General features: G+C 44.1%; 2 protein-coding genes across 5 annotated transcripts in view; both read right to left on the bottom strand.

Moving 5' to 3' along the window:
• Window positions 1–11496, bottom strand: part of LOC138763929 (vitamin D3 hydroxylase-associated protein-like) — an 81524-nt gene extending 70028 nt beyond the window's left edge. For all 4 annotated transcript variants that reach the window (XM_069938931.1, XM_069938933.1, XM_069938932.1 and 1 more), the window contains exons 1-2: window positions 11298–11496; window positions 10774–10929 (exon numbers count right to left, since the gene is read on the bottom strand). In XM_069938931.1, the coding sequence (XP_069795032.1) occupies window positions 10774–10929; window positions 11298–11333 (192 nt within the window). In that variant the 5' untranslated portion in view covers window positions 11334–11496. The remainder of the gene's footprint in view (window positions 1–10773; window positions 10930–11297) is intronic.
• A 3626-nt stretch (window positions 11497–15122) lies between these two features.
• On the bottom strand, window positions 15123–24432 carry nsun4 (NOP2/Sun RNA methyltransferase 4). Its single transcript, XM_069938930.1, has 6 exons — window positions 24244–24432; window positions 23771–24168; window positions 19837–19991; window positions 18126–18286; window positions 17015–17139; window positions 15123–15418 (listed from the first exon to the last, which is right to left on the bottom strand). Exons 1-6 carry the CDS (start codon window positions 24343–24345, stop codon window positions 15142–15144), a joined length of 1218 nt encoding a protein of 405 aa, XP_069795031.1. The 5' UTR covers window positions 24346–24432; the 3' UTR covers window positions 15123–15141.

Below are 24432 nucleotides of genomic sequence, written 5' to 3'. Positions count from 1 at the left end.
GTCATTGACACTACCACATCTGCCTCCTGAAAAATATTTCTGACCAGTTGGACAGGCGTTTGGGGATTTTTCTTCATGATGATGAGAATTCCTGTGTCATCAGCAGTGGAGATCTTCCTTGGAATTTTACGACTACTGAGTTCACCAGTTCACTCTTTCTTCTTAATAATGTTCAAAACAGTTGATTTTGGTAATCCTAAGGTTTGAGCAATGTCTCGCTGTTTTATTCTTGTTTTTTCAGCCTCATAATGGCTTCTTTGACTTTCCTTGGCACAACTCAGGTCCTCATGTTGAAAAATGGCATCTAAAGTCTACAAAGGTGATCAAAAGTTTAGAAGCAAGCCTTGCTCTCTAATACCTGCACCAATGAGGCAATTAAATATACCTGAGTAATTACAAACAGCTGTGAAGCCAAATATTCCAAATGTCATGGTGCCCAGAAATGTGGGAATTATGTATTAAAAAAGTGCTATAATATGAACATGATCAAACCAAAATGTATATAAATAACCTTGATTAAAATCTCAAATGTGCACTTTAATCACATGTGAATTATTTGATTACAAATTTCAAACTGTGAAGCACAGGGGCGAATAAAGGAATAAAGTGTCTTTGTCCCAAAAATTAAGAGGGCGCTGTACCAGTTTGATATTCTAGAAGGAACACTGGAAAAGCAGGGTTCAGCCTCAAAGCTTTGAAGGATTTAGTAACTGAGCAATGACCTGCCCTGCTGCAACAGTAAAATGCCAGCAGGCAGAGAACTTGTTTTGTGGCATTTCTCACCTTGTACAGTATCAGAACCATGCTAGACAAGGCTGACAGCCACCGACCTGAACGTCGGTCTGCCCTCATTGCACATGAACTCCTCAGACTTGACATCGACATAGCCGCTCTCAGTGAAGTCCGCCTGGCAGATGTAGGCAGCCTCCAAGAACGCGGCGCGGGCTACACACTCTACTGGTCTGGCAAGCCTTCGGATGAACGACGCCTATCTGGTGTAGGCTTCATGGTCAAGAGCTTCATTGCCTCCAAACTCGAAAACCTTCCGACAGGCCTCTCGGACCAAATCATGTCCATGCGACTCCCACTTCAAAACAAGCGTCACATCACCCTCATCAGTGTCTATGCTCCAACCCTCCAGGCGGAACCAGCAGAAAAGAACAAGTTCTACACCGACCTGCGCAACCTCATCCAACGTACCCCTACAGCCGACAAGGCTGTCATCCTGGGCGACTTCAACGCTCGTGTCAGCAAAGACTCAGAAACCTGGCCAGGAATCCTGGGCAAGCATGGCGTCGGCAAGTGCAACGACAATGGGCGCCTCCTGTTGGAGCTCTGCGCAGAACAGCGACTTGTCATTACAAACACCCTTTTTCAGCAGAGGGACAGCCTTAAGGCCACCTGGATGCATCCCCGATCCAAACACTGGCACCTCCTGGACTACATCCTGGTGCGAGAAAGTGACAAACAAGATGTGCTCCACACCAGGGTCATGCCTAGCGCGGAATGCCACACTGACCACCGGCTGGTTCGCTGCAAGCTCAACCTTCACTTCAAGCCAAAGCCCAGGAACAATAAAGCCCCCAGAAAGAGGTTCAATGTTGGAAAACTGCAGTCAGACGAAGCGAGAGGAAACTTCCAGGCAAACCTCAAAGCAAAGCTCGACGTTGCAACCCGCCTCACGGACCCGTCCCCTGAAACCCTCTGGAATCAGTTGAAGACTACCATACTGCAATCCACTGAAGAGGTACTGGGCTTCTCCTCCAGGAAAAACAAGGACTGGTTTGACGAAAACAGCCAGGAAATCCAGGAGCTGCTGGCAAAGAAGCGAGCTGCCCACCAGGCTCACCTTACAAAGCCGTCCTGTCCAGAGAAGAAACAAGCCTTCCGTCGCGCATGCAGCCATCTTCAGCGCAAACTCCGGGAGATCCAAAATGAGTGGTGGACTAGCCTCGCCAAACGAACACAGCTCAGCGCGGACATTGGCGACTTCAGGGGTTTCTATGAGGCTCTAAAGGCTGTGTACGGCCCCTCACCCCAAGTCCAAAGCCCGCTGCGCAGCTCAGACGGCAAAGTCCTCCTCAGCGACAAGATCTCCATCCTCAACCGATGGTCAGAACACTTCCAATCTCTTTTCAGTGCCAACCGCTCAGTCCAAGATTCCGCCCTGCTCCAGCTCCCTCAACAGCCCCTAAGGCTAGAGCTGGATGAGGTTCCCACCCTGGATGAGACATATAAGGCAATCGAACAACTGAAAAGTGGCAAAGCAGCAGGTATGGATGGAATCCCCCCAGAGGTCTGGAAGGCTGGCGGCAAAACTCTGCATGCCAAACTGCATGAGTTTTTCAAGCTTTGTTGGGACCAAGGTAAACTGCCTCAGGATCTTCGTGATGCCACCATCATCACCCTGTACAAAAACAAAGGCGAGAAATCAGACTGCTCAAACTACAGGGGAATCACGTTGCTCTCCATTGCAGGCAAAATCTTCGCTAGGATTCTACTAAATAGAATAATACCTAGTGTCGCCGAGAATATTCTCCCAGAATCACAGTGCGGCTTTCGCGACCATGTCAGGAACCACTGACATGGTCTTTGCCCTCAGACAGCTCCAAGAAAAGTGCAGAGAACAAAACAAAGGACTCTACATCACCTTTGTTGACCTCACCAAAGCCTTCGACACCGTGAGCAGGAAAGGGCTTTGGCAAATACTAGAGCGCATCGGATGTCCCCCAAAGTTCCTCAACATGATTATCCAACTGCACGAAAACCAACAAGGTCGGGTCAGATACAGCAATGAGCTCTCTGAACCCTTCTCCATTAACAATGGCGTGAAGCAAGGCTGTGTTCTCGCACCAACCCTCTTTTCAATCTTCTTCAGCATGATGCTGAACCAAGCCATGAAAGACTCCAACAATGAAGACGCTGTTTACATCCGGTACCGCACGGATGGCAGTCTCTTCAATCTGAGGCGCCTGCAAGCTCACACCAAGACACAAGAGAAACTTGTCCGTGAACTACTCTTTGCAGATGATGCCGCTTTAGTTGCCCATTCAGAGCCAGCTCTTCAGCGCTTGACGTCCTGCTTTGCGGAAACTGCCAAAATGTTTGGCTTGGAAGTCCGCCTGAAGAAAACTGAGGTCCTCCATCAGCCAGCTCCCCACCATGACTACCAGCCCCCCCACATCTCCATCGGGCACACAAAACTCAAAACGGTCAACCAGTTTACCTATCTCGGCTGCACCATTTCATCAGATGCAAGGATCGACAATGAGATAGACAACAGACTCGCCAAGGCAAATAGCGCCTTTGGAAGACTACACAAAAGAGTCTGGAAAAACAACCAAATGAAAAACCTCACAAAGATAAGCGTATACAGAGCCGTTGTCATACCCACACTCCTGTTCGGCTCCGAATCATGGGTCCTCTACCGGCACCACCTACGGCTCCTAGAACGCTTCCACCAGCGTTATCTCCGCTCCATCCTCAACATCCATTGGAGCGCTTACACCCCTAACGTCGAAGTACTCGAGATGGCAGAGGTCGACAGCATCGAGTCCACGCTGCTGAAGATTCAGCTGCGCTGGATGGGTCACGTCTCCAGAATGGAGGACTATCGCCTTCCCAAGATCGTGTTATATGGCGAGCTCTCCACTGGCCACCGTGACAGAGGTGCACCAAAGAAAAGGTACAAGGACTGCCTAAAGAAATCTCTTGGTGCCTGCCACATTGACCACCGCCAGTGGGCTGATAACGCCTCAAACCGTGCATCTTGGCGCCTCACAGTTTGGCGGGCAGCAACCTCCTTTGAAGAAGACCGCAGAGCCCACCTCACTGACAAAAGGCAAAGGAGGAAAAACCCAACACCCAACCCCAACCAACCAATTTTCCCTTGCAACCGCTGCAATTGTGTCTGCCTGTCCCGCATCGGACTGGTCAGCCACAAACGAGCCTGCAGCTGACGTGGACTTTTTACCCCCTCCATAAATCTTCGTCCGCGAAGCCAAGCCAAAGAAGAAGACAGTAAGTGACATTTCCACTTGATTCTGTGTCAAGAACACAGTAGAGGTCACCTTTATGGAAGGAGGGAGTGGTGAGTTAGTGGTACTGGCACTTTTCTAAAATACAATAGAAGTTCAAAAGATCCAGACCACCTGAAATCTGGACTATTTGAAACTCTCAAACTTTTTAAATTGAGTGGGCCTTTGCATGCATGCGTAAGCACTGCAGATCCACAGCAGCAACAAGTGACCACGTTTAAGAAGTAAGTAAACAAGGAAGTCTGTAAGTAAACAAGGAAGTAAAATCACAATGCTGCAAAAACTCAGCAGGTCAAACAGTGTACTTTATATAGCAAAGATAAAGATACATAGCCAATATTTCGGTGTTGAGCCCTTTATCAAGGTATGGAAAAATGGCAGCAGGGTCCTGAACAATATGGTGGGGGGGGGGGGGGGAGGAACAAGGACCCAAAGGCAGGGAGGACTCAGCAGTAAGCAGAGGGAGGAGGGATGGCTCGGTGAATAGGCCTCTCCTACTCCTCTACCGGAGTAAAAGAGGTCCATTCTCTACCAGATATATGCATTCAACTGCCGATTTTATGTACAGCTGGCATCCATCAAGGATCAGAAGCTCGCATCCCTGGAAACTGCTGCCTCAGGGACCTCCCACACAGGCCTGCACTCTGGTAGTTTACAGGACCAACTCCTGACAGAGGACTCCATCTTAGCGCCAGTGATCTACAGGGCCAAGCCTCCAACATGAACTTTCACCCTGAACCCGATGGCCTATAGAACAGGGCTTCAGATACGAGTCTCCATCTCAGCCCCGATGACCTACAGGATCGAGCCTCCGACATGAACTTTCACCCTGAACTGGCAGTCTACAGGACCAAGCTTCAGACAAGGGCTTCCACCTTGGTCCCTGCAACCTACAGGACCGACGTCCGTTGCAAACTCCCACCCTGGTTCCGGGAGCACATGAGGGCTCTCTCCCTCCACCCTCCAACTTTCCCAACCCTCCCCTTCTTCCCTTGGACTCTTCATACTCCATCTCGTGATCCCACCACTAGACACATATTCCCCTCTCCTCCTTCCTTCCCTCCCCAACACCCTCCACGGTGTTGAATCTCCCCCAACCCCTGCCTGGTCGCCATCCCCTCCGATCTTCCCCTCTCAGAGGTTGAATAGTCTGCCCTCAGAAGAGGCCTCACCTTCATCCCCCTTCACCCACACCTTAATGAGTTCCACATACACCATGATGCTGAACACTTCTTCCGTCGGCTCCATCTCCATGTCTACTTCCACAACCACGATTCTCCACACACCACTCCCACCCCCCCACCCCCCCCCCCACCCCCGCCCCACTGCTACTACAGGTCCCTTCTCCCACTTTAAACTTTCTTCCTCCTCCTGGACACCTCATTCTGGTCTCTACCTGCTCTGGACCTTTATATTTCCAACTGCTGCCGTGACATGAACTGTACACTTCACTACTCCCCTCATTCATTCTAATCTCACCCTCTTAGAATGCCTGGGCCTCCACTCTCTCTGCACCAATCCAAACCTCACTATCACCTGCAGACTAGGGTGGCGTAGTTGTGGTCTGGTGCACTGACCTCAATCCAGCTGAAGCCAGGAGACAACTCGCAGACACCTTCTCTTACTTACTCCTTCAACAGGAAGCCACCAAAACTCATCAAACCACTGTATCACACACCATCTCTGAATTCATCACCTCCAGTCACCTCCTTGGCACGGCCTCCAACCTTTTGCTTCCCAATCCTGCACCACCCATTTCTACCTCCTACCCAAGATCCACAAACCAAATTGTCTCGGCGGACCCATCATGTCTGCGTGCTCCTGTCCCACCAAATTGGTCTCTGCTTACCTCAACTATTTATTCCCCCGGTCCAGTCCCTTCCCACCTACATCTGGAACACTTCACACACCCTCTATCACTTCAACAACTTCTAGTTCCATGTACTAGATCACCTCATGTTTACCATGAACGTACCATGGCGAGCTCTCCACTGGCCACCGTGACAGAGGTGCACCAAAGAAAAGGTACAAGGACTGCCTAAAGAAATCTCTTGGTCTCTGCCACATTGACCACCGCCAGTGGGCTGATAACGCCTCAAACCGTGCATCTTGGCACCTCACAGTTTGGCGGGCAGCAGCCTCCTTTGAAGAAGACCGCAGAGCCCACCTCACTGACAAAAGGCAAAGGAGGAAAAACCCAACACCCAACCCCAACCAACCAATTTTCCCTTGCAACCGCTGCAATCGTGTCTGCCTGTCCCGCATCGGACTGGTCAGCCACAAACGAGCCTGCAGCTGACGTGGACTTTTTTACCCCCTCCATAAATCTTCGTCCGCGAAGCCAAGCCAAAGAGACCATCCTTATACACCTCCATCCCCCATACTGAAGGCCTCAAAACCCTTTGTTTCTTTCTGGACAAAAGACACAAACAGTCTCCTTCCACCACCACCCTCCTCCAGTTTGCAGAACGTACTCATCCTCAATAATTTCTCCTTTGACTCATCCCACTTTCTCCAAGTCAATGGGGTAGCCACGGATACCCATATGGGCCCCAGCCTTTTTGTTGGCTACGTGGAGCAATCCATACTACAAGTCTACACAGCCAAGGCCCCTCAACTCTTCCTCTGCTACATCAGCGATTACTTTGGTGCTACCTCATACACCCATCATGAGCTCGTTGATTCATCTACTTTGCTGCCAACTTCCACCCCGACCTTAAATTCACTTAGGTCAATTTCTAGCAACCCTCTTCCTTTCTTCGGTCTCTTTGTCTCCATCTCAGGAGACAAACTCTCAACAGACAACTTCTACAAACCCAACTACCTTGACTTTACACCCTGACTCCTATAAGGTTTCCATTCTATTCTTTCATTTCCCCCGTCTCTTCCGCATCTGCACCCAGGACGAGGACTTCCATGCCAAATCATCAGAGATGTCCTCCTTCTTCAAACAATGTGGCTTTCCCTCTACCACCATCAACTCGGCCCTCACCTTAATTTCCTCCATTATCCACACATCTACCCTGGCCACCTCCACCCTCACACGGAACAAGGACAGGATTCCTCTTGCCTCCACATCCAACACATCCTCCCCCAACATTTTCACCACCTATTACTTGATCCCACCACTAGACACATATTCCCCTCTCCTCCTCCCTCTGCCTTCTGCAGGGACCGCTTTCTCGGTGACTCCCTTTTCCACTCTTCCCTCCCCATCAATTGTCTCCTTGGTACCTACCCCTGTGACCGTGGGAGATGCTCCACTTGCGCCCACATCACCTCCCTCATCACCATTCGGGGCCCCAAAAAAGTCCTTTGAAGTGAAGCAACATTTCGCTTGTGAATCTGCAGTGGTCTACTGCATTCAGTACTCCTGTTGTGGTCTTCTCTACATCAGAGAGTCTGGGTGCAGACTGGGAGATCACTTTGTTGAATATCTCAGCTCTCTCCACCTCAATAGTGTGGATCTCCCACTTAATTTCCCTTTCCCATTCCTTCGATGGCATGTCTGTCCATGACCTCATATACAATCAGACTGAGACCACCTGCAATTTGGAGGAACAACACTTCATCTTCCAACTAGACACCCTCTAACAGGATGGTATTAACATCGACTTCTTTGGCATTCATTAAACCCCCCCTCCCCCTCACTTCTTTCCCCGTTCCCCTCCCCCAGTCTGTCTCTCTCCCTTTTCACTGTCTTCTTTTGCACAGTCATAATCAATTCTCACTTTCCCCTTATCATATCCAATTATGGACCCCTCCCCCAGCCAGCACTGTCCGTATTCTGAGAGTTCCTCTTTTTGCTCATTCTGCTTATTCCTTGAAAAAGGCCTCAGATCCAAAATGTTGGCAACACATCTTTATCTCCTATGGACGCTGAAAGACCGGCTGAGTTCCTCCAGTATTTCTGTGTGATTTTACTAAGAAGATAAAGGGAAAAGGGAAGGGAGAGAGGGAGAATGGAGAGCAGGATAGTAGAAACTAGAGAGGTCGATGTTAATGCCATCCGGTTGGAGAGGGCCCAGGTGGAAAATCAAGCCTTGTTCTTCCAATTTATGGATGGTCTTGGTGGGATAGCTCATGAGGTCATGGACGGACACGTGAGTATGGGAGTGGGACACAGAATTGAAATGGGTGGCCACTGGGAGATCTCTGTCATTAATGCAGACAGAGCGAAGGTTCTCAGAGAAGCGATCTCACCGTCTACACCCAGTGTCTCCGATATAGAGAAAGCCACAAGGGAGCACCGGATGCAGTAGATGACTCTCGCAGATACACAAGTGAAGTTTGCTTCACTTGAAAGGACTGTTTGGAGCCTGAATTGTGGTGAAGAAGGAGGGGTGGGCACGTGGGGCACTTTCTGCAGCCATAGGGGAAGGTGCAGGGGAGATAAATTGGTGGTGAAGGATGAGTGAATGAGGTATCACATACAGAGCGATCCCTATGGAAGGCAGAGAGGAGAGGAGAAGATGTGTCTAGTTGTGGGTTCAGTTGTAGATGACAGAAATTATGGAAAATAATGTGTTGGTTGGATGTGAAGTCTGCTGGGATGGTAAGTAGGGAATCATGTTTTGTTACATCTGGGGCAGAGGGGGCCAGGGCAGGTGAATGAGAAATGGAGGAGATGTGGGTAAGGGCTGAGTTAATGATGATGAAGGGGAAGCCACATTTGTGGAAGAAGGCGGACATTTCATATGATCTGGATTGGAAAAGGTCATCTTGGCAACAGATGAGGTGGAGATGAAGAAATTTCAAGAAGGGAATAGATTCCTTGAAGTGTAGTGGAGGTAGTTATGGGAGTTAGTGAGTTTGTAAAATATGTCTGTAGAAAGGGGAGAGTGTTGTCGGAGATGAATTTTAGGTCGGAATGGAAGTCAGCAACAAAGTGAATGAAGTTTACCAGTGTAAACAAGTATGAGGAAGTCGTCAATTTAGCAGAGAGGCCTTGCCTGTGTTTAAACGTGGTTTTCCCTTCACCACCATCAGCTCAGTCATTATCTGCATCTCTTCCATTTCTTGCTGATCTGCCCTGACCCCTTCAATCCCCAGATATAACAAACATAAGATCCCCCTTGTCCTCATCTACCACCCCACCAGCTTCCACAATCAACATATGATCCTCCATAATTTCCACCATCTACAATGTGATCCCATTACTAGACACATCCTTCACTCTCTGCCTTCATAGGGATGGCTCCTTCCATGATTCCCTCATCCACTCATCTTTTCCCACCAATTGGTCCCATCAGCATCTCCCCCTGTGGCCGCAGGAAGTGACACACTTGCGCCCCTCACCACAATTTGGGACCCCAATCAGTCCTTTCAAGTGAAACAACACTTCACTTGTGCATCCATGGGAGTTATCTACTAGATCCGGTGCTGACTTTGTGGCCTTCTCTACATCACAGAGACTGGGTGCAGTCTGGGAGATAGTTTCAATGTGCACTATCACTCTGTTCACATCAGTGATCCTAACCCTAACCCTTAACTCTAACCCTTACCCTAACCCTTAACCCTAACCCTTAACCCTAACCCTTAACTCTAACCCTTACCCTAACCCTTAACCTTCACCCTAAACCTAACCCTTAAACTTAACCCTAACCATTAACCCTAACCGACCATTTCAATTCTGCATCGCACTCCCATACTCACATGTTTGTCCATGGCCACATAAACTATTCCACCAAGACCAGCTGTAAATTGGAGGAAATAACTTGATTTTCCATCTGGGAGCTTTGCAACCGGATGGCATTAACATCAACTTCCCTACTTTCTGCTAACCTACTCTCCATTCTCCTTATCCCTTTATCTTCTTTCCCTTAGATTTTCATCCCTTTGCCCTATTTAGAGCCATCTTTCCTTCCCTTGCTTGCTGCTGTGCCCTCCTTCCCCTCTCCACCTATCTTCACCTCCTGCCTTTAGGTCTGTGCTCCTACCCTTTCCCTTCCCTCCCACCATTTTGTTTGGGCACCATCTGACATTTTTCCATATCTTGATGAAGGGATCAAATCTGAAACATGTGATCTTTATTTATGCTACATAAAATACACTATTTGAACTGCTGAGTTTCTCCATCATTGTGTGTTTACTAATACAGATAATCTTATCACAAAGAAATTCATTTGTTCACTGTATTTTTCTTTTACAATGTTCATTTTAAACATAATTTCAAGCACTTTTGTAGTGAAAATAATTATGTTTACATTTCTATCAAGCATTGGCTTTATTTTTCTTTAAAACTGCTCGTTTTGATAAATGAAGCATGCAGTATTTCCTAATGAATAAACCATCAAAATTTACTTATTCATCTTTTTATTGATCCTTAAATTTGAATTTTAGAAATACTGCCCAAGAATCTGGACCAACTCAATCCCCAAACAGTCCAGACTTTCGGACCTCTACTGTTAATAAGTTATTTTTTCTAATAAAGTAGGTAATTTTATAATTCCTAATGTTGATACATCCACTCCATGCAAACGTACAATACTCCAGAGTAATACTTCCAAATGAAGACAAATTTGTTCATGATATAATAACCAGTCAAAATGAGAATTAATAGGTTTCCATCCCAAAGTCTACCTTGGTAATCCACAGTTATTTGAAAAAAAAACTTTGGATTTCTGTATCCTCTTCCACTATGTTTCCTAAAGGTCTATTTTTAGGAAATACTGCATTTTATACTAGAGAAATAATGAAATGCTCAAATTCCAACAGAAAAAAACTTGGCTCTTACCATTGTTTTAATCCCATCCATAACCTTTTCCATGTTCTTCAAAGATTCTTCCCTCCTTGAGCGAACTCTCAAAATAGTTTGATGATAGTTCCTGATCTCCAACCATCTCATTAGATTCAAAGATAGGACAATGGAGATGAAAATAATACAGATGATCTACCAGAGAAATAAAATTAGTCTTAAACATGGACATCAAAGTAAGGGCAAAGAATATGTCCATTAGTTTTTTTTTACTCACCACCTCAACATGAGTAGTCATTGGACCAAATGAACATTGCAACATTACCAAAAAAAAACAAATTGCTGAAACACTTGTGTAATATTTTTTTTGCAGCCTCATCGACCATTTTTCTTATTTTCTCCTTCACATTAAATAGTTGCATCTTGTCTGACAAAATAACTTAGGATTTGGGTGGCAGCCATGTTTTTCTGCCTCCATCAATTCTCAAGGTATGAAACTCATTCTCTTAGTTACCTTCACATATTCCTAATTTTTATATTACTTGAGACATTCAGTAACTCACCTCTATCTTGACTGATTTATGGACCTCAATTTTCATAAAAATCTTGATGTCCAGTCACTTTTGATCTTCTATCACGTTGTACGGCTGCTCCTTTACCTCTTACCAATTTAGTTCTTGTTGCCTTCGGGGTTTATTTGGCAGCATTTCTGCTGCTTCTGGCTTCTCCTCCTCTCTGTATTATTTCAACAGTTTAACTGTCACATTGTCACCTTTTTGTGTTTTTACATTCTAGAAGCTGACCGTTTCAAACATCAATGTTCCAAACCTATCATGACACATTATGTAAAACATGCAATATTTGAGCTAACTTTTAGAGCAGGTAAAATCTCTTGTGTTGTTCCTCAAAACGTCATTAAACCAGATAGGTGGTGCTGATTTGAAATGTTTAATAGTCCTCACAATTCATTTGTGATCTAGTCTTGACTGCCCCAGTTAGGAAGTCAGCTTCCAGCCTGGTGTTGCCTAATCTGAAGCTGCATCTGGAAAAAATTAGACTTCTTACTAACAATGAATCATTTATCTTTAAGTGGACTACTTATGAAAACTGTGACTGTGGATCTTTCCTTTCTAGCGCCTCAACACAAGCCAATCTGTGCATACAATTCTGCATCACGTTTAGCCAGAATGGATGATCCATCCTGCCTTCCTCCCTAATTCCACTATTTCATTCACTTTATTTGGTATCACTAAATGGTTGAGAGTACAGGAGACAGCCAAAGCCAAGGAACCAGACAATATTCCAATCCTGAAAGCATGCTTCAGAGCTTCCATCCACTTGACAAAGTGGCTACATATATCCTGTTCACGAAAAGAACAAATCCTATTTAATTGCTGTTCGGGCTCAAGCCTGAAACGTCTGTTATGTATTTATTTTACCTTTGCTACATAAATGACCCTGTTTGACCTGTTGAGCTTCTCCAACATTTTGTGTTTTTATTTCGACCAGTGTCTGCAGATTTTCGTGATTTACTTCTAATTACTGTATATACTTGTGTAATAGTCAATTTTTAGGGACCAATATTTTGGGTCAAATTTGGGGGGTGGGGGAGAGGGGGGTCAATTTTTACACGGGTACTACTTTTGACTGGCGTTCAAGGCATTGGGAGCTTGGACAGCAAGGACTGTGGTAAGTTTGTGTTTGGGTCATCAGGAGGTCAGGTGACTGGTGTGGATGGATAGCGACAATAGCAAAGAAGCTGAACCATGTCCTTCCCCCTATGTGCCTGACTGGTGACCATGTGGTCCCAGACCCAGCATGGAGGTACCACACTGGCTCTAGTCCATGGAGAGACAGCAGAAGAACCACAGTCAATCATATCTAGGGCCAGTACAAGGTTACTGAGACCCAAGAGTACTCAGCCAAAGAGCTGACCGGGCTGGGGGACCAGTACATGCAGCTGTTGGATGAGGACCTGTCCTCGTGGTTACTCAAGACTCTGGGATGAGGCGGCAATGAGTGTGATCATCTCAACTGGAAGTGAACATCCTGAGTGGGCTGTCTGACCAGCAGACAATTAATAATGCCCCACAGGCACCAGCTGACGTAATGGAGGACAGTGCATCCTTGTGGGATGAGGTGGTAGCAGAAGTCCAGGTGAGATACCCCTCAATGATTGAGGGGAAGCTACAGTGACAGCCACAGTAGGAGAGGGAACAAGGGCCATTAGAGTGAGCCCTGGTAAGCAGTATCTTCAAGGGCACCCGCGACTTCCCCGAAAGCACAAGGGTTACGGCGCACTGGTAGGGCATCACCTCCCAACCTAAATGGGGCAGTCCTGTCCTTAATGGGCTAGGCAGTCAACAGCTGCTCAGATATGCACAACAGTGGTGGACTCTGAACAGACAAACTCTGGCGCACTGGCAGCATGGGCACACCGCAAGAGTGGGCAGACAGGACTCGACACCTGAGGGCAGCTCAAATCCACGATGAAGCCAAGACTGTAGTTGCCAGTTCCCCAACCTGCCTGCAGGTCAAGCCCTGGGATTGCCAATACAGGGATCACCAAGAAAGGGTGAGGTAGAAGTGCACAGACCAGGCTACATGTGATGGGTAGCATTACTGGGAGAACTGGGAATGATGTGTGTGCAATTAACCAGGAGAGAGCAAGTCTGCCCTCATTCACAGGATCGCATATCTGTGGACACTGGAAGTAGTGATGGTGGCAGTGATTGGCCAAATGGCTCACAGATACGGAAGCAGAGATAACCAGACGCCACCAAAAGACACTGCTGACGCAGATCCCTCCCGACACTCAATAACAAATCAATGGGGGAAAACTGACCAGTTCCATGGGTTTTGATGTCCTGTTTTGGGGGTAGGCTGGGAGATAATGGTTTCCAACCAGCTTTGCCCCACGTCAATAACTATCTCACACCATGTGACCGTCAATTTGAAAACCATTGCTTTCGTACATTCAGATAGAAATTATCAGGCCCTGGGGATTTATTGGCTGTGCAACTGACTTCGCCAGCGCTATTTTCTTTTCTGATAATAATTCTCTTTACGTCCTTAGTTTCCTCAATTCACCCTTGTTCATTTCAGGATAATCCAAAAAAACATTCCATTCATAATGAAGGAATTCTTCCTCCATGTTACTACAGTTAAATTAGTTTGGCCAGTTTGCACCCATGTTTAATGTGCATGCACTTTTAAGTTCACGTTTGATGGTTTTCTCTGCATCACCATTTCTGTTGGAAGCAGGTGGATAATTCTCACCAGGGTGGTACGGTTGGCATAGCAGTTAGCGTAATAGCTTTACAGTGCCAGCGAACGGGACCGGGGTTTAAATCCCGCACTGTCTGTAAAGAGTTTGTACATTCTTCCCGTGTCTGCGTGGGTTTTTCCTGGGGGCTTCAGTTTCCTCCCACCATTCAAAATGCACAAGGATTGTAGGTTAATTGGATGTAAAACTAGGCAGCTCAGACTCGTGGGCCGAAATGGCCTGTTACTGTGCTGCATGCCTAAAATTTAAATTTAACATTTAAATATATCATACAATAAAAGTCCAAAAATCCAAATGCCAGAAATCCAGAGCACCTGTCTTCTCGAAAACTCTCAAAACTCTTTAAATTTAGCAGACTTTTCTATGCATGCAAGCATTAGTGTTGGATGCACAAAAGTCACAGTATAGTGGGGTCGCTACAGTTATAGTTCAAGGTTGAAGAAAGAAGACTCTCACATAAAGGGAGTGTAATCAACACTGACTTTATTGGGCTGCAGTTCTGCCTTTTATAGGCAGCTGGCCACGTCATCACTGGGGTGTAGCTTGAGCAGGGCTGGCTGCTGATTGGCTGTCCCAGATGCGCAGTTCCAGATTGGAGCCCCTGTACTCCGCTGGCAGTGATTGGTCGATTCATTCGCTATTCCTGTGGCCTATTGGAGCGGGAGTCTCATCCCACGTGCTGTTTGTTCGATCGCCATGTTTGACAACTATTTCCTACTTCGGCCCACAGAGCGGGTGGCTACAGCTGATGAATTATGTATTTTTTTGTACTTTGTATTTCACATCAAAAATTTTGTTAATAAACGATCAAAATTTACCTATTCATCTCTCTATTCTTCCTTAAATTTGAATTTTAAAAGTATGCCCAAGAATCCAGAAAATCAAAAAAAAAATCCAAACGGACTCAATCCTGAAGTCTGGATTTTAGGACTGTTACATACTTGGCTCCAATCAGATCTTCATTTTCTAAACTAATAGCTTTTGCAGTGAAAAAGTAATAAATTGTCAGAAGATATAAAAGGATCAGTCACATTGTCAGGAAAGCAGTAAATGAAATTCAAGTTGCATTTTCAGAAGGAAAATGAAACAAGTCACTCCTCTATGAAGTTAAAAAATTGCTTTTAATGTACTTTATTCAGTTTACAGAAATACATTGGCCCATAATTTGCAGTAAGATGTGGAAGGACCAGTTCACCAACTCTACAATCCCCATAGAAATTAAACGTCTCTCTATAAAGTGTGCGGACAGCAGTGAGGTCCTCCAGACGCAGCTCCATGCCATGTTCCATCTCTGCCACTTGCACTGCTCTTTCCACTACATGTTCATTTTGCAAATGGGATAAACTACAAGTTGAGTACACAATTGATCCACCAGGTTTAGCAGCAAGAATGCCAGAACTGAGAAAGAAAAATCAACAATCAATCCTCATGCAATATATTTTGCCTTTAATTTTGAAACAATTGGAAAATCTGAGGCATTGATAATGATCAACAAGCAATGCAGGAAAACTGCATATTAGAAAAGCAGGATTCAAGTACCTACATGTCGGAGGTCAACAAAATGTATGCTATATACAAATTTCTAAAATCATTCTGGAGCATTAAAATCATCTTGAAAGCAGGTAATGAGATGGGAGCACGAAGAATTAATGGGAATATTAAAAGATCTTTTGTTTGGACCCTTGCTTGAAGCTGGAATGATACCACAAATAAACAGCATATAACAAGGAACAAGGGGGTAAAGTTGATGTGAGCCAGAGTAAAGAATAAAATATTAGAAGAAAAAAAACAACCATTCACAGAAAAGGAAAACAAATCTGAAAATGTGATGAATGTCTATGTGGACAGTAATAATTAATAAAATGACAGAAGTTATATCAGCACAGTTGAGTAGGGAGGCAAGGAATGAGTCAAGTGCTTTGGCAGGAAAGGAAAAGCAGGAACCAACAAGAACATGAATAGGCGGATAAAATCATTTATAACAAACCCAGGACTGACCACCTCCGTGGCATTTGCCATTTTGAATATAGGATAATTAATGGGAATAAATATGTAACTGTCTTTTCTTAACTGTGACCAGCTCATCACAGAATGTTAACAAATGATTTCCAACAGTAAAGTAACTTTCCCTGTAAATTTGGAGAGATACTGGAAAATACAAAAGATGTCAGAAATATTCAACAGTTCAGGCACCATTTTTGGAAAGAGAAACATTATTTTAGTTTGATGATTTTCCATCTGTTATTGTTTATAAACTTTTTTTTTTAATTTCCTGGATTAGTTATGAAAATCCTACATCCAACTCTCATACTAAATCCACAGTCAAAAACAAGCATTGTCACTCACTTCTGGTACCCTGCTCATGACCATTTAGGTTTGGACAAGCAATCTATCACCACAGCAAAGGGGCAGACAGATGCAGCAGTGTGAAAATTTAATTTTTTTTAAATTTTAAATGTTTAAATTTAGACATACAACACAGTAACAGGCCATTTCGACCCACGAGTTCAGGCCACCCAATTTACCTCCACCCGCAGTAAGTTTCATGAGCAGAAGGTGGAAGTGAGAATGGGGCACTGTAAGGCCAAAGCATCCACCTCCTGAGGAATGAGGTCCATGACAGAGTGGGAAACAGTCAGCTGATATTCAATAGCAGGATCGTTGCCCACAGGATGTATGAAGATTTGTTTAAGAGCTGACATTTGGCCACTACATAATTGAGGTCACGTTTTCACGCAGACACGGAGAAGGTACAAACTCCTTACAGACAGTGTGGGATTCGAAGCCCAGTCCTGATCACTGGTGGTGTAAAGATGTTGCACTAACCTCTACGCCAACCGTAGCAGAAGTTAAAAGAAAAATAAGTTTGGCAATACTGAGGGGGGGGGGGGGGGGTGAGATGAATTAGGCAGGTGTGTGGGGGGGGGGTTGCAGTGGGTGAACAAAAATGGGCAGGGTGCAGGAACACAGAAATAAAATGACCGAAATACTCACACCAAAAGCTGGGTTTGTATTAGAGGAAGCATTCGCCGTTCCCTGAGGCGCATCTGGCTGAAGATGTTGTTGTCATCCTCAAGTACGGAATGCCTATCGGTTGTACAGGGAGCATCAACTAACACCTGTTAAGACAATCAATATAAATGTATCATTCTTCTTTGTTCAATGCAGAAATTGACTGGTTATTTGGCCATCATAAATTATCCTTCATATGTAGGATAGCGATAGAATCTAGGAGATGCAAGCTGCCATAGACACAATGGGCATAGTACAGCAAAGAGGACACTGAGATGAAAATGACTCAATGAGAATAAGCTATGATGTTCCTCCTACACTGCTACTCTTGAGATTTGAGACCATTTTATGTGGTACCATATGGATAAAGAGAATGGCTTATTATTATATACTACCTTTCCTAACCTCAACACCCCAAAGCACGCTATCACAAATGACAAAGTTTTCGATGCAGTCAAGATTGCAATGTAAGAACTACCGTGGTCAGTTAAGCAGACATAACAGTAACTCAACACGATAATGACCAGATAGACCGTTTCGTTTGGCATGCAATACTTGCTCGCTAAACATGAGCGAGAATAGCAGGTAGATCTGCTTTCTTCAAAAGTACTGTGAAATCTTCTTTAAGCAATGAGGGGTAGGCTGGGGTGGGGAGTGTGGTGGCAGTTCAAATCTCTGTTTTAAAATCCTGCTGCCCGATACTCTGGCAAGAACTGGAATACCTGAATCTCTAACGCATCTGTGGAGTTAGTAGACTGAGTAACAGCAACTTCATTGTGTCATTGCGCATAGACTTTTTTTTTTGCAGGATTTCTTTGTACAAATGTGACCTCTAACCTTCATGCAGTGCAAATCGAGGAGTCCAGCAAAATTCTAACTCAAATGAAATAAAAATAAAAACGTACATGGAGCTAAATCTCCCAAACGTAATTTCAAAATCACTTGTTTAGAGAAATGACTTTAATGAAAAAGTATAGCTCCATGTTTATTCAAACAATGCAATCCAAGGTGTTTTATTACAGCAAATGAAGTTGTCTTTTTTTTTAAATTTTCACAAGTCACAATAACACTTTTCACAAGACAATCTACTCACCCTGTCAAAGGTATCCTTCTCTATTTCTCCCCAGAGCCTGCCATCAAATGACGTGATGCGCAGTCTGTCTTCTGTACAAAAATTCTTTGGGACATAACTGTGAAGGATTTTACGTAGTCTGCTTAGACGAGATATGGATATATCGTTGACAACAAGATGCCCTGTTTCAAAAGACAAGAACAAAAGCAACATTAAGCATTAAGAGAGTGAAAATCAAAGAAACAGCAGGTACTGAAAATGTGACCTCAGTTATGTAGTGGCCAAATGTCAGCTCTTAAACAAATCTTCATACATCCTGTGGGCAACGATCCTGCTATTGAATATCAGCTGACTGTTTCCCACTCTGTCATGGACCTCATTTCCTCAGGAGGTGGATGCTTTGGCCTTGCAGTGCCCCATTCTCACTTTCACATGATCCACAAACAGACCAAGCAGGCAGACCCATTGTTTCAGCCTGCTCCTGCCCCACCATACTTTTACTTCTCTCCTTGATTCCAGCCTTTCTCCTCAGCTCAGTTGTTCCTATTTGCATCCATGATACTTTGGATGTCGTCCGTCACTTCAACAGTTTCCAATTTCTGAATGTAATTTGTTCAAATTCACCACAGATGCATAATCCTTCTGCATTTTCATCTCACATCACAAGAGTCTAAGCGCCCTCAGTTTCTTTCCTGACCAGAGGCCTAACCAATTTTACTCCACCAACACATAGATTCACCAAGCTGTATTTGTCTTAACATTGAACAACTTCTCTTTCATCTCTACTTACTTTCGCCAGATTAAAAGAGTAGCTCTGGGCCCTCACATGGGCCCAACCTACACCTGCCTTTTGTGGGTATGCAATCCAAAGTATTTTATTAGTCAAGATTATTTTATCTGATTGCACAAGTACAACCCAACAAAACAGCATTCTTCAGTCCTCAGTGCAAAATACAACCAAACATAGCACACATACAGACAAACAATACATATGCAGGACAAGTATTTGCATATACAAATAAATAAAGTTATGGAAATATGAGCATCTCAGATGGTTCATGTGAGCAGTTCCTCTGGACATTCAGCATTCTCACTGTCCATGGGAAGAAGCTGTTCCTCTGCGTGGTGCCATTGGTTCTGATACTCCTGTATCTCTTTCAAAACAGGGGCAGCTGAAAGATGCTGTATGTGGGGTGGAAGGATTTCTCAATGATTTTGCACACCCTCTTCAGACAACAATCGCAGTAGATCACGTTGATGGGCGGGTGTGGGATGGAGAAGGGGGAAGGAGACTCCAGTGATCCTCTCTGCCACTATTATGGACCACCAATCTACTTCTCTGCAACAACCATATCATATGCAGCTGGCCAGAAGACTCAATAGAGCTCCTGTAGAAGGTTGACACTTACACAGTCCATCTCTGACTCTTCCCTTTCTGGACCTCCATACCTCCATCTCCAAGTATAAGTTAGCAATTAACATTTATAACAAGCCCAGAGTCCCACAGCTACCTTGATTATACTTCCTCCCATCCTACTTACTCCAAGGAATCTGCTCTGTTCTCTTGTTCCTCCATTCCTCAATGAAGAGACATTCTACATAGGGGTCACCTCTCTCCCCTCTTTCAGGTGTCATTGAAAGAATAAAGAATTCATCCAATAAAAATTACATTTTTTTAATAATGTCTTCAAAGTGTTGGAATACTCGCCAGTATAATACTTTGATAACTTACGACAGCATTCCGTTTGCAGCAATGCCAATGTCTTCCCACCAGGGGCTGCACAGAGATCAAGGACAGTGTGACCTGGCCGAACATCCAGAACGAGTACTGGAAGAAGTGATGCAGCATCCATTAGATAATATTCCAGCAGTTTTAGACTACCCAGTCTGAAATAAAAAATATTGTTTCTTAACTTTAACAGTATAACTAATAATTTTCAAAAAAATTTGGATTTGGTCTCTTAAGAATTTAAAAAATTCAGAATCCTTCAACGAAAAAGAATTAAAGCACCAACGATAAACATTCTCTACTCCCTCCGAAGCAGAACAGGTAATTAATAACTAACAATATTAATATTTGGGGAGAATTTATAAGATTTTGAGTAGGTCACATATACACATTTTAAAACATCTTATTTGAAAGCAATTCACATTGCAAGATCTCTGGAGAGTAAGCATCTTTCACAAGTAGGTGTTAATTGAACTGCCATCATAAAATGCTTGACCATTGTCTTGCTGGAGTCATGCTGTTTATCAGTATCCTTTCTGCAAAGTGCTCACAGAAAGGTCATTCTGGATTGTTTACCGAAGATAACATCTTGAGAAGAAGAAACTCCTGTTGTTTTGCTCAGGAAGGTAGGGGTTTTGCAAGACATGAGTCACATGCTCTCTTTGGAGTTTCAGTTGGAAAAGAGAGAGAGATGAGTTAACAGCTCAGTCAGACAGTCAGTGTGTGGGACACTGAAAAGTGCCATCCAGGGAAAACTGTTTGAAACTAATGAAAGCACGTTCCAGAACAGTAGATGGCTGGAAGTGCTATCTGTCTGATGTTTCCCTTGAAATAGAGGAAGGAATGGAACTCTGTGGTAGCTTGAAGAAAGGTTACCATCTAGAAGAACCGGATGGGGAAAGTTTCATTAGCGAGACCCTGAGGTGACTAGTGGAGGTACCTCAGTTGTGGAAATCCTGGAGCAACAAATATCTCTCTCTGCAAACCTTCCTGAGTGGTAAACATTTACCTTTCAAGCACCAAGTCTGGTGAACTTATACATGTTAAATTCTGTGCACAGTATGGTGATTGACTGCAACCACTTGGAAGAAGAAGTGAGATTGAACTGTGAACCAAAGAACTTTTCTTGAATTTACACACACATTGCATACATGTGTGCTTAGAATTAGAAGGGGGTTAACTTGGGTTAGTTAAGTATAGAGTTAAGTTAATGTTTGATTCTATTTTCATGTTTGAAGTTGATTAAAAATAACTTTTGTTTCGAAAGCCACTTGTCTTTGTGAATGTCTATTGCTGCTGGATTTGGGGGTCCTTTGGGCTCGTAACATAACAGAGAATGATCAGACAAAATCCTAGACTTACATTCGGCCTTAAAAACTCGACCTTGTAATTGTGCTGATACTAGAATAAGAATAGTGGCAAAATGAATAAAATGAAAAATCTTTTTCCTAAGGATTTAATTTCCTCCACATATCTACTAAATTCATGTCTTTCATTAGCTGTTTAGCCATTTTAGTTCTAATTACCGATTTGGGAGATTTGTCCAATAATGGATCTAAACAACAATTAAAATCACCTCCTACCATAATTTTATCATAAGCTTGGCTTAAGTTAAAAAGGGTCCATCATCATCAATATTTGGGGCTTAAACATTCATTAAAGTCCAATATTCAGAAAAATTGTACAATTAACCAACAAAAGCCTACCAGCTGGTTAAAAACTGACTCCAATTTAAAAGGTAACTTTTTATTAATCAAAATGGCAATCCCCTTGCTTTAGAGTTAAAAGATGATATAACCTGCCCAACCCAATCTCTTTTTAATTTTTGATGTTCTTTATCAGTCAAATGGGTCTCCTGCAAAAAAAAAATGGGCCAACCTTCAAATGTCTTGTAGTTACATGGAAAAATGAGGCTCAATTGAGTATTCAACGATGGCATGTGGAGATGAGATCATGTATTCCCTTGTAGAAAATAACATATAATTTACAAAATAATTATTCTTTTTTTTTATTAAAACTTGGAGCCCATATATGGAATATATGCAACTAGATCATTAATATTTTCTTTCCCATACATTGGTGGTGTGGTCCCAATCCATGGCAAATTATTGAATGGTATTGTTGGAGATATCCTCCTCTCTATCTATCTTTCTTTTTCTTTAGGGGTAGGGTTGGGGTGGGGTTATGTGGGATAAAACATTATATATTGGATTGTATTTTGATTGTATGATTTATTATCGTTTATAAATAAAATTTACCAAAAAAATTGAAACAAAAAAATATCAAAATGTATTATGCAAATAGATTTAAAAATAGTGTACCCCTCCTCAAAAAGAGGGAGGAAAGGAGGATTCCATTTCTAACTTTTTCAAAGCCGTTGGAAAGCTTTAAGGTTGAACTTTGGTTAACTTCAATTCTATTTACTTCCTTTTGTTTTACATTGTATTTTTAAAACTCTAAAATTATAACTTCCTATCTAATATTTTAAAACAATTTAAAATTTAAACCAAGAGAATGACTGGATGTTATTCTGACACAAATGGATTTCTACTGAAGGAGGATGACTGATATTTGGGATTAAGGAACATGTTAAAACAAATCCACAGTTTAATTAATGCGTTAAGTGCAAAATAGAAATCTGGTCTTTATTAATGTATTGTGTGCATGCACATACAGGTAATAAAAAATTTGCACCCAGTAAACTATGCTGTTAGATTTCAGGATCTTATTTCTTGAATATACAGGCCTTGGAAAGTTTCCAAAAATCTTTTTTACCAATAGAAGCACAAGCTTTAGAAAAGCATAATAAAGCAGAAAATGTGAACTGGATAACAATCCACAGAGGAAGCAGAATCAAGTGCATAAGCTCTATTCCCTGTTCCTGCTGATCAATTCGGACCATGCAGGAAGGATAAAGTTTTAGAAGACAGTAATCATGACCATGTTTCATGGCATACCCATTGGGGCTATGCAATTTGTTCAAGATCTAATAATGGATGTGTCGGCAAGTTACCAGGTACCTCACCATTTTCAAAAGAAAGACTAGCCAAGCAGAAATATCACATAAAGAGGAAATGAGAATGGATTGGAGGAGCAACATCTAATATTCCATCTGGGCTCTCTCTAACCGCATGGCACTTACATCAACTTCTCCTAGACCATTCCCTGTTCTCCCTCTGACTACTTTCCTCCAGCTCTCCATTCACAGAGCCATCTATTTATCTCCTGCCCCCCCCACCCCCACTACCAACCATGCCTGCCTATATTTCGCTCACACCTTGTTGACAGGATGAACTCCAAAACGTTGGTTATCTTTGCTCGTACACGATTTGTCCTGATGAGTTTCTCCAGCGAGGTGTCTTTACTTCAATCACGGTACCTGCAGACTTTCGTGGTTTACCCCCTTTCAGAGTATTTCCTCCCCCCCCCACGAAAAAAAATCATTTCAGTGAATAGTGTTATAGATAGAGAATTTGGGTTAAAAAGGGTTTAAGTTAAAATGTGATGATTAGTCATAAAAGGGGGCTAACCACTAGAGTTTAGCTGGAAAATGTTACAACAGACTTGCAACAGATTTAACTACAGAGAGACATGCAGGAGCCAAAGATTGATAAAGAGTGAAAAACAGAATTTGGTGTGAGCAGAGGTCATGAATGATCGTGGTGTGCGTGACTGACAGTAATCAGGATGATTCTGCAAAAACTAACCAATTAAAGCAGTGTAGTGGAGATGCCGAAGGACAAGCAAATTGTATAAAAAACAACGCACTGTATGTATCGGGGCTTGACTTGGCTAGAAGCCGGTTGAGTCCAACTCTGCAGACATGTGAATAAAGCTTGTCGTGTCACCGATCTTAAAGAGACTCATTTGTGAGAATTTGTGTTTCTGACAAATAGGCTACATTCAACGAGCGTTCCAAAACCATCCATTCGTGTACCTTGCAGGGTTAAAACGTGTGGTGTCTCCTCTTGGAAATGTAAAGCATTTCAGGTTTGGGCTTACGGAGAGATAGGGCTTCGTTTCCAGTGATTCTCGTCCCGAGTTCCCGCCAAACGGCGAAGGATCAGAACAATGCGGCGGCGACTCCTCGGTGTTCAGCCCCCGGCCTGACGACTCGTTCCTGCCGTCATACACAAAGTCCCTGGCCTGCTGCAGTTCCATCTGTCCGATCGCCCTCTCCACGTCTCCGAAGCCGTTGAGCAGAGCCCCAAACTTCTGCTCGCAGAGCAAGCCGACGCGGATGGAGGGCCAGAGGTCGCCGAACTGCGGGCCGCAGCTCATGTCCAGGCTCTGCAGAGCCAGCCGGGCGCCCCGAACCCTGCGTCTGGACGAAGCCTTCGGGCGGAAAGAAGTGGTGGATTAATGGGGTGGCCGAAGACGATTCAACCTGCCACAAATACTCCCGCTTACCCATTTCTTCTTGTGAAGGTTCCTCCGGGGCGAGCGCGGCCACCCGCCCAGCCGCTCGCTGAAAGTCCGGACACGCACACTCCAACCTCCGAACGCCGCCATCCGTGGGCACCGCTCACATCCGTCCGACCAGGAACCCGGTCCGGTCCGCGCCGCACGCGTCCCGCCTCGCGAAAGGGCCGGCGGCAA

The sequence above is a fragment of the Narcine bancroftii genome, chromosome 5, assembly GCF_036971445.1.
Source record: "Narcine bancroftii isolate sNarBan1 chromosome 5, sNarBan1.hap1, whole genome shotgun sequence".
NCBI lineage: Eukaryota > Metazoa > Chordata > Chondrichthyes > Torpediniformes > Narcinidae > Narcine > Narcine bancroftii.
Note: the sequence above shows the minus strand (reverse complement) of the source record. Positions and strands in the feature narration are given on the sequence as shown.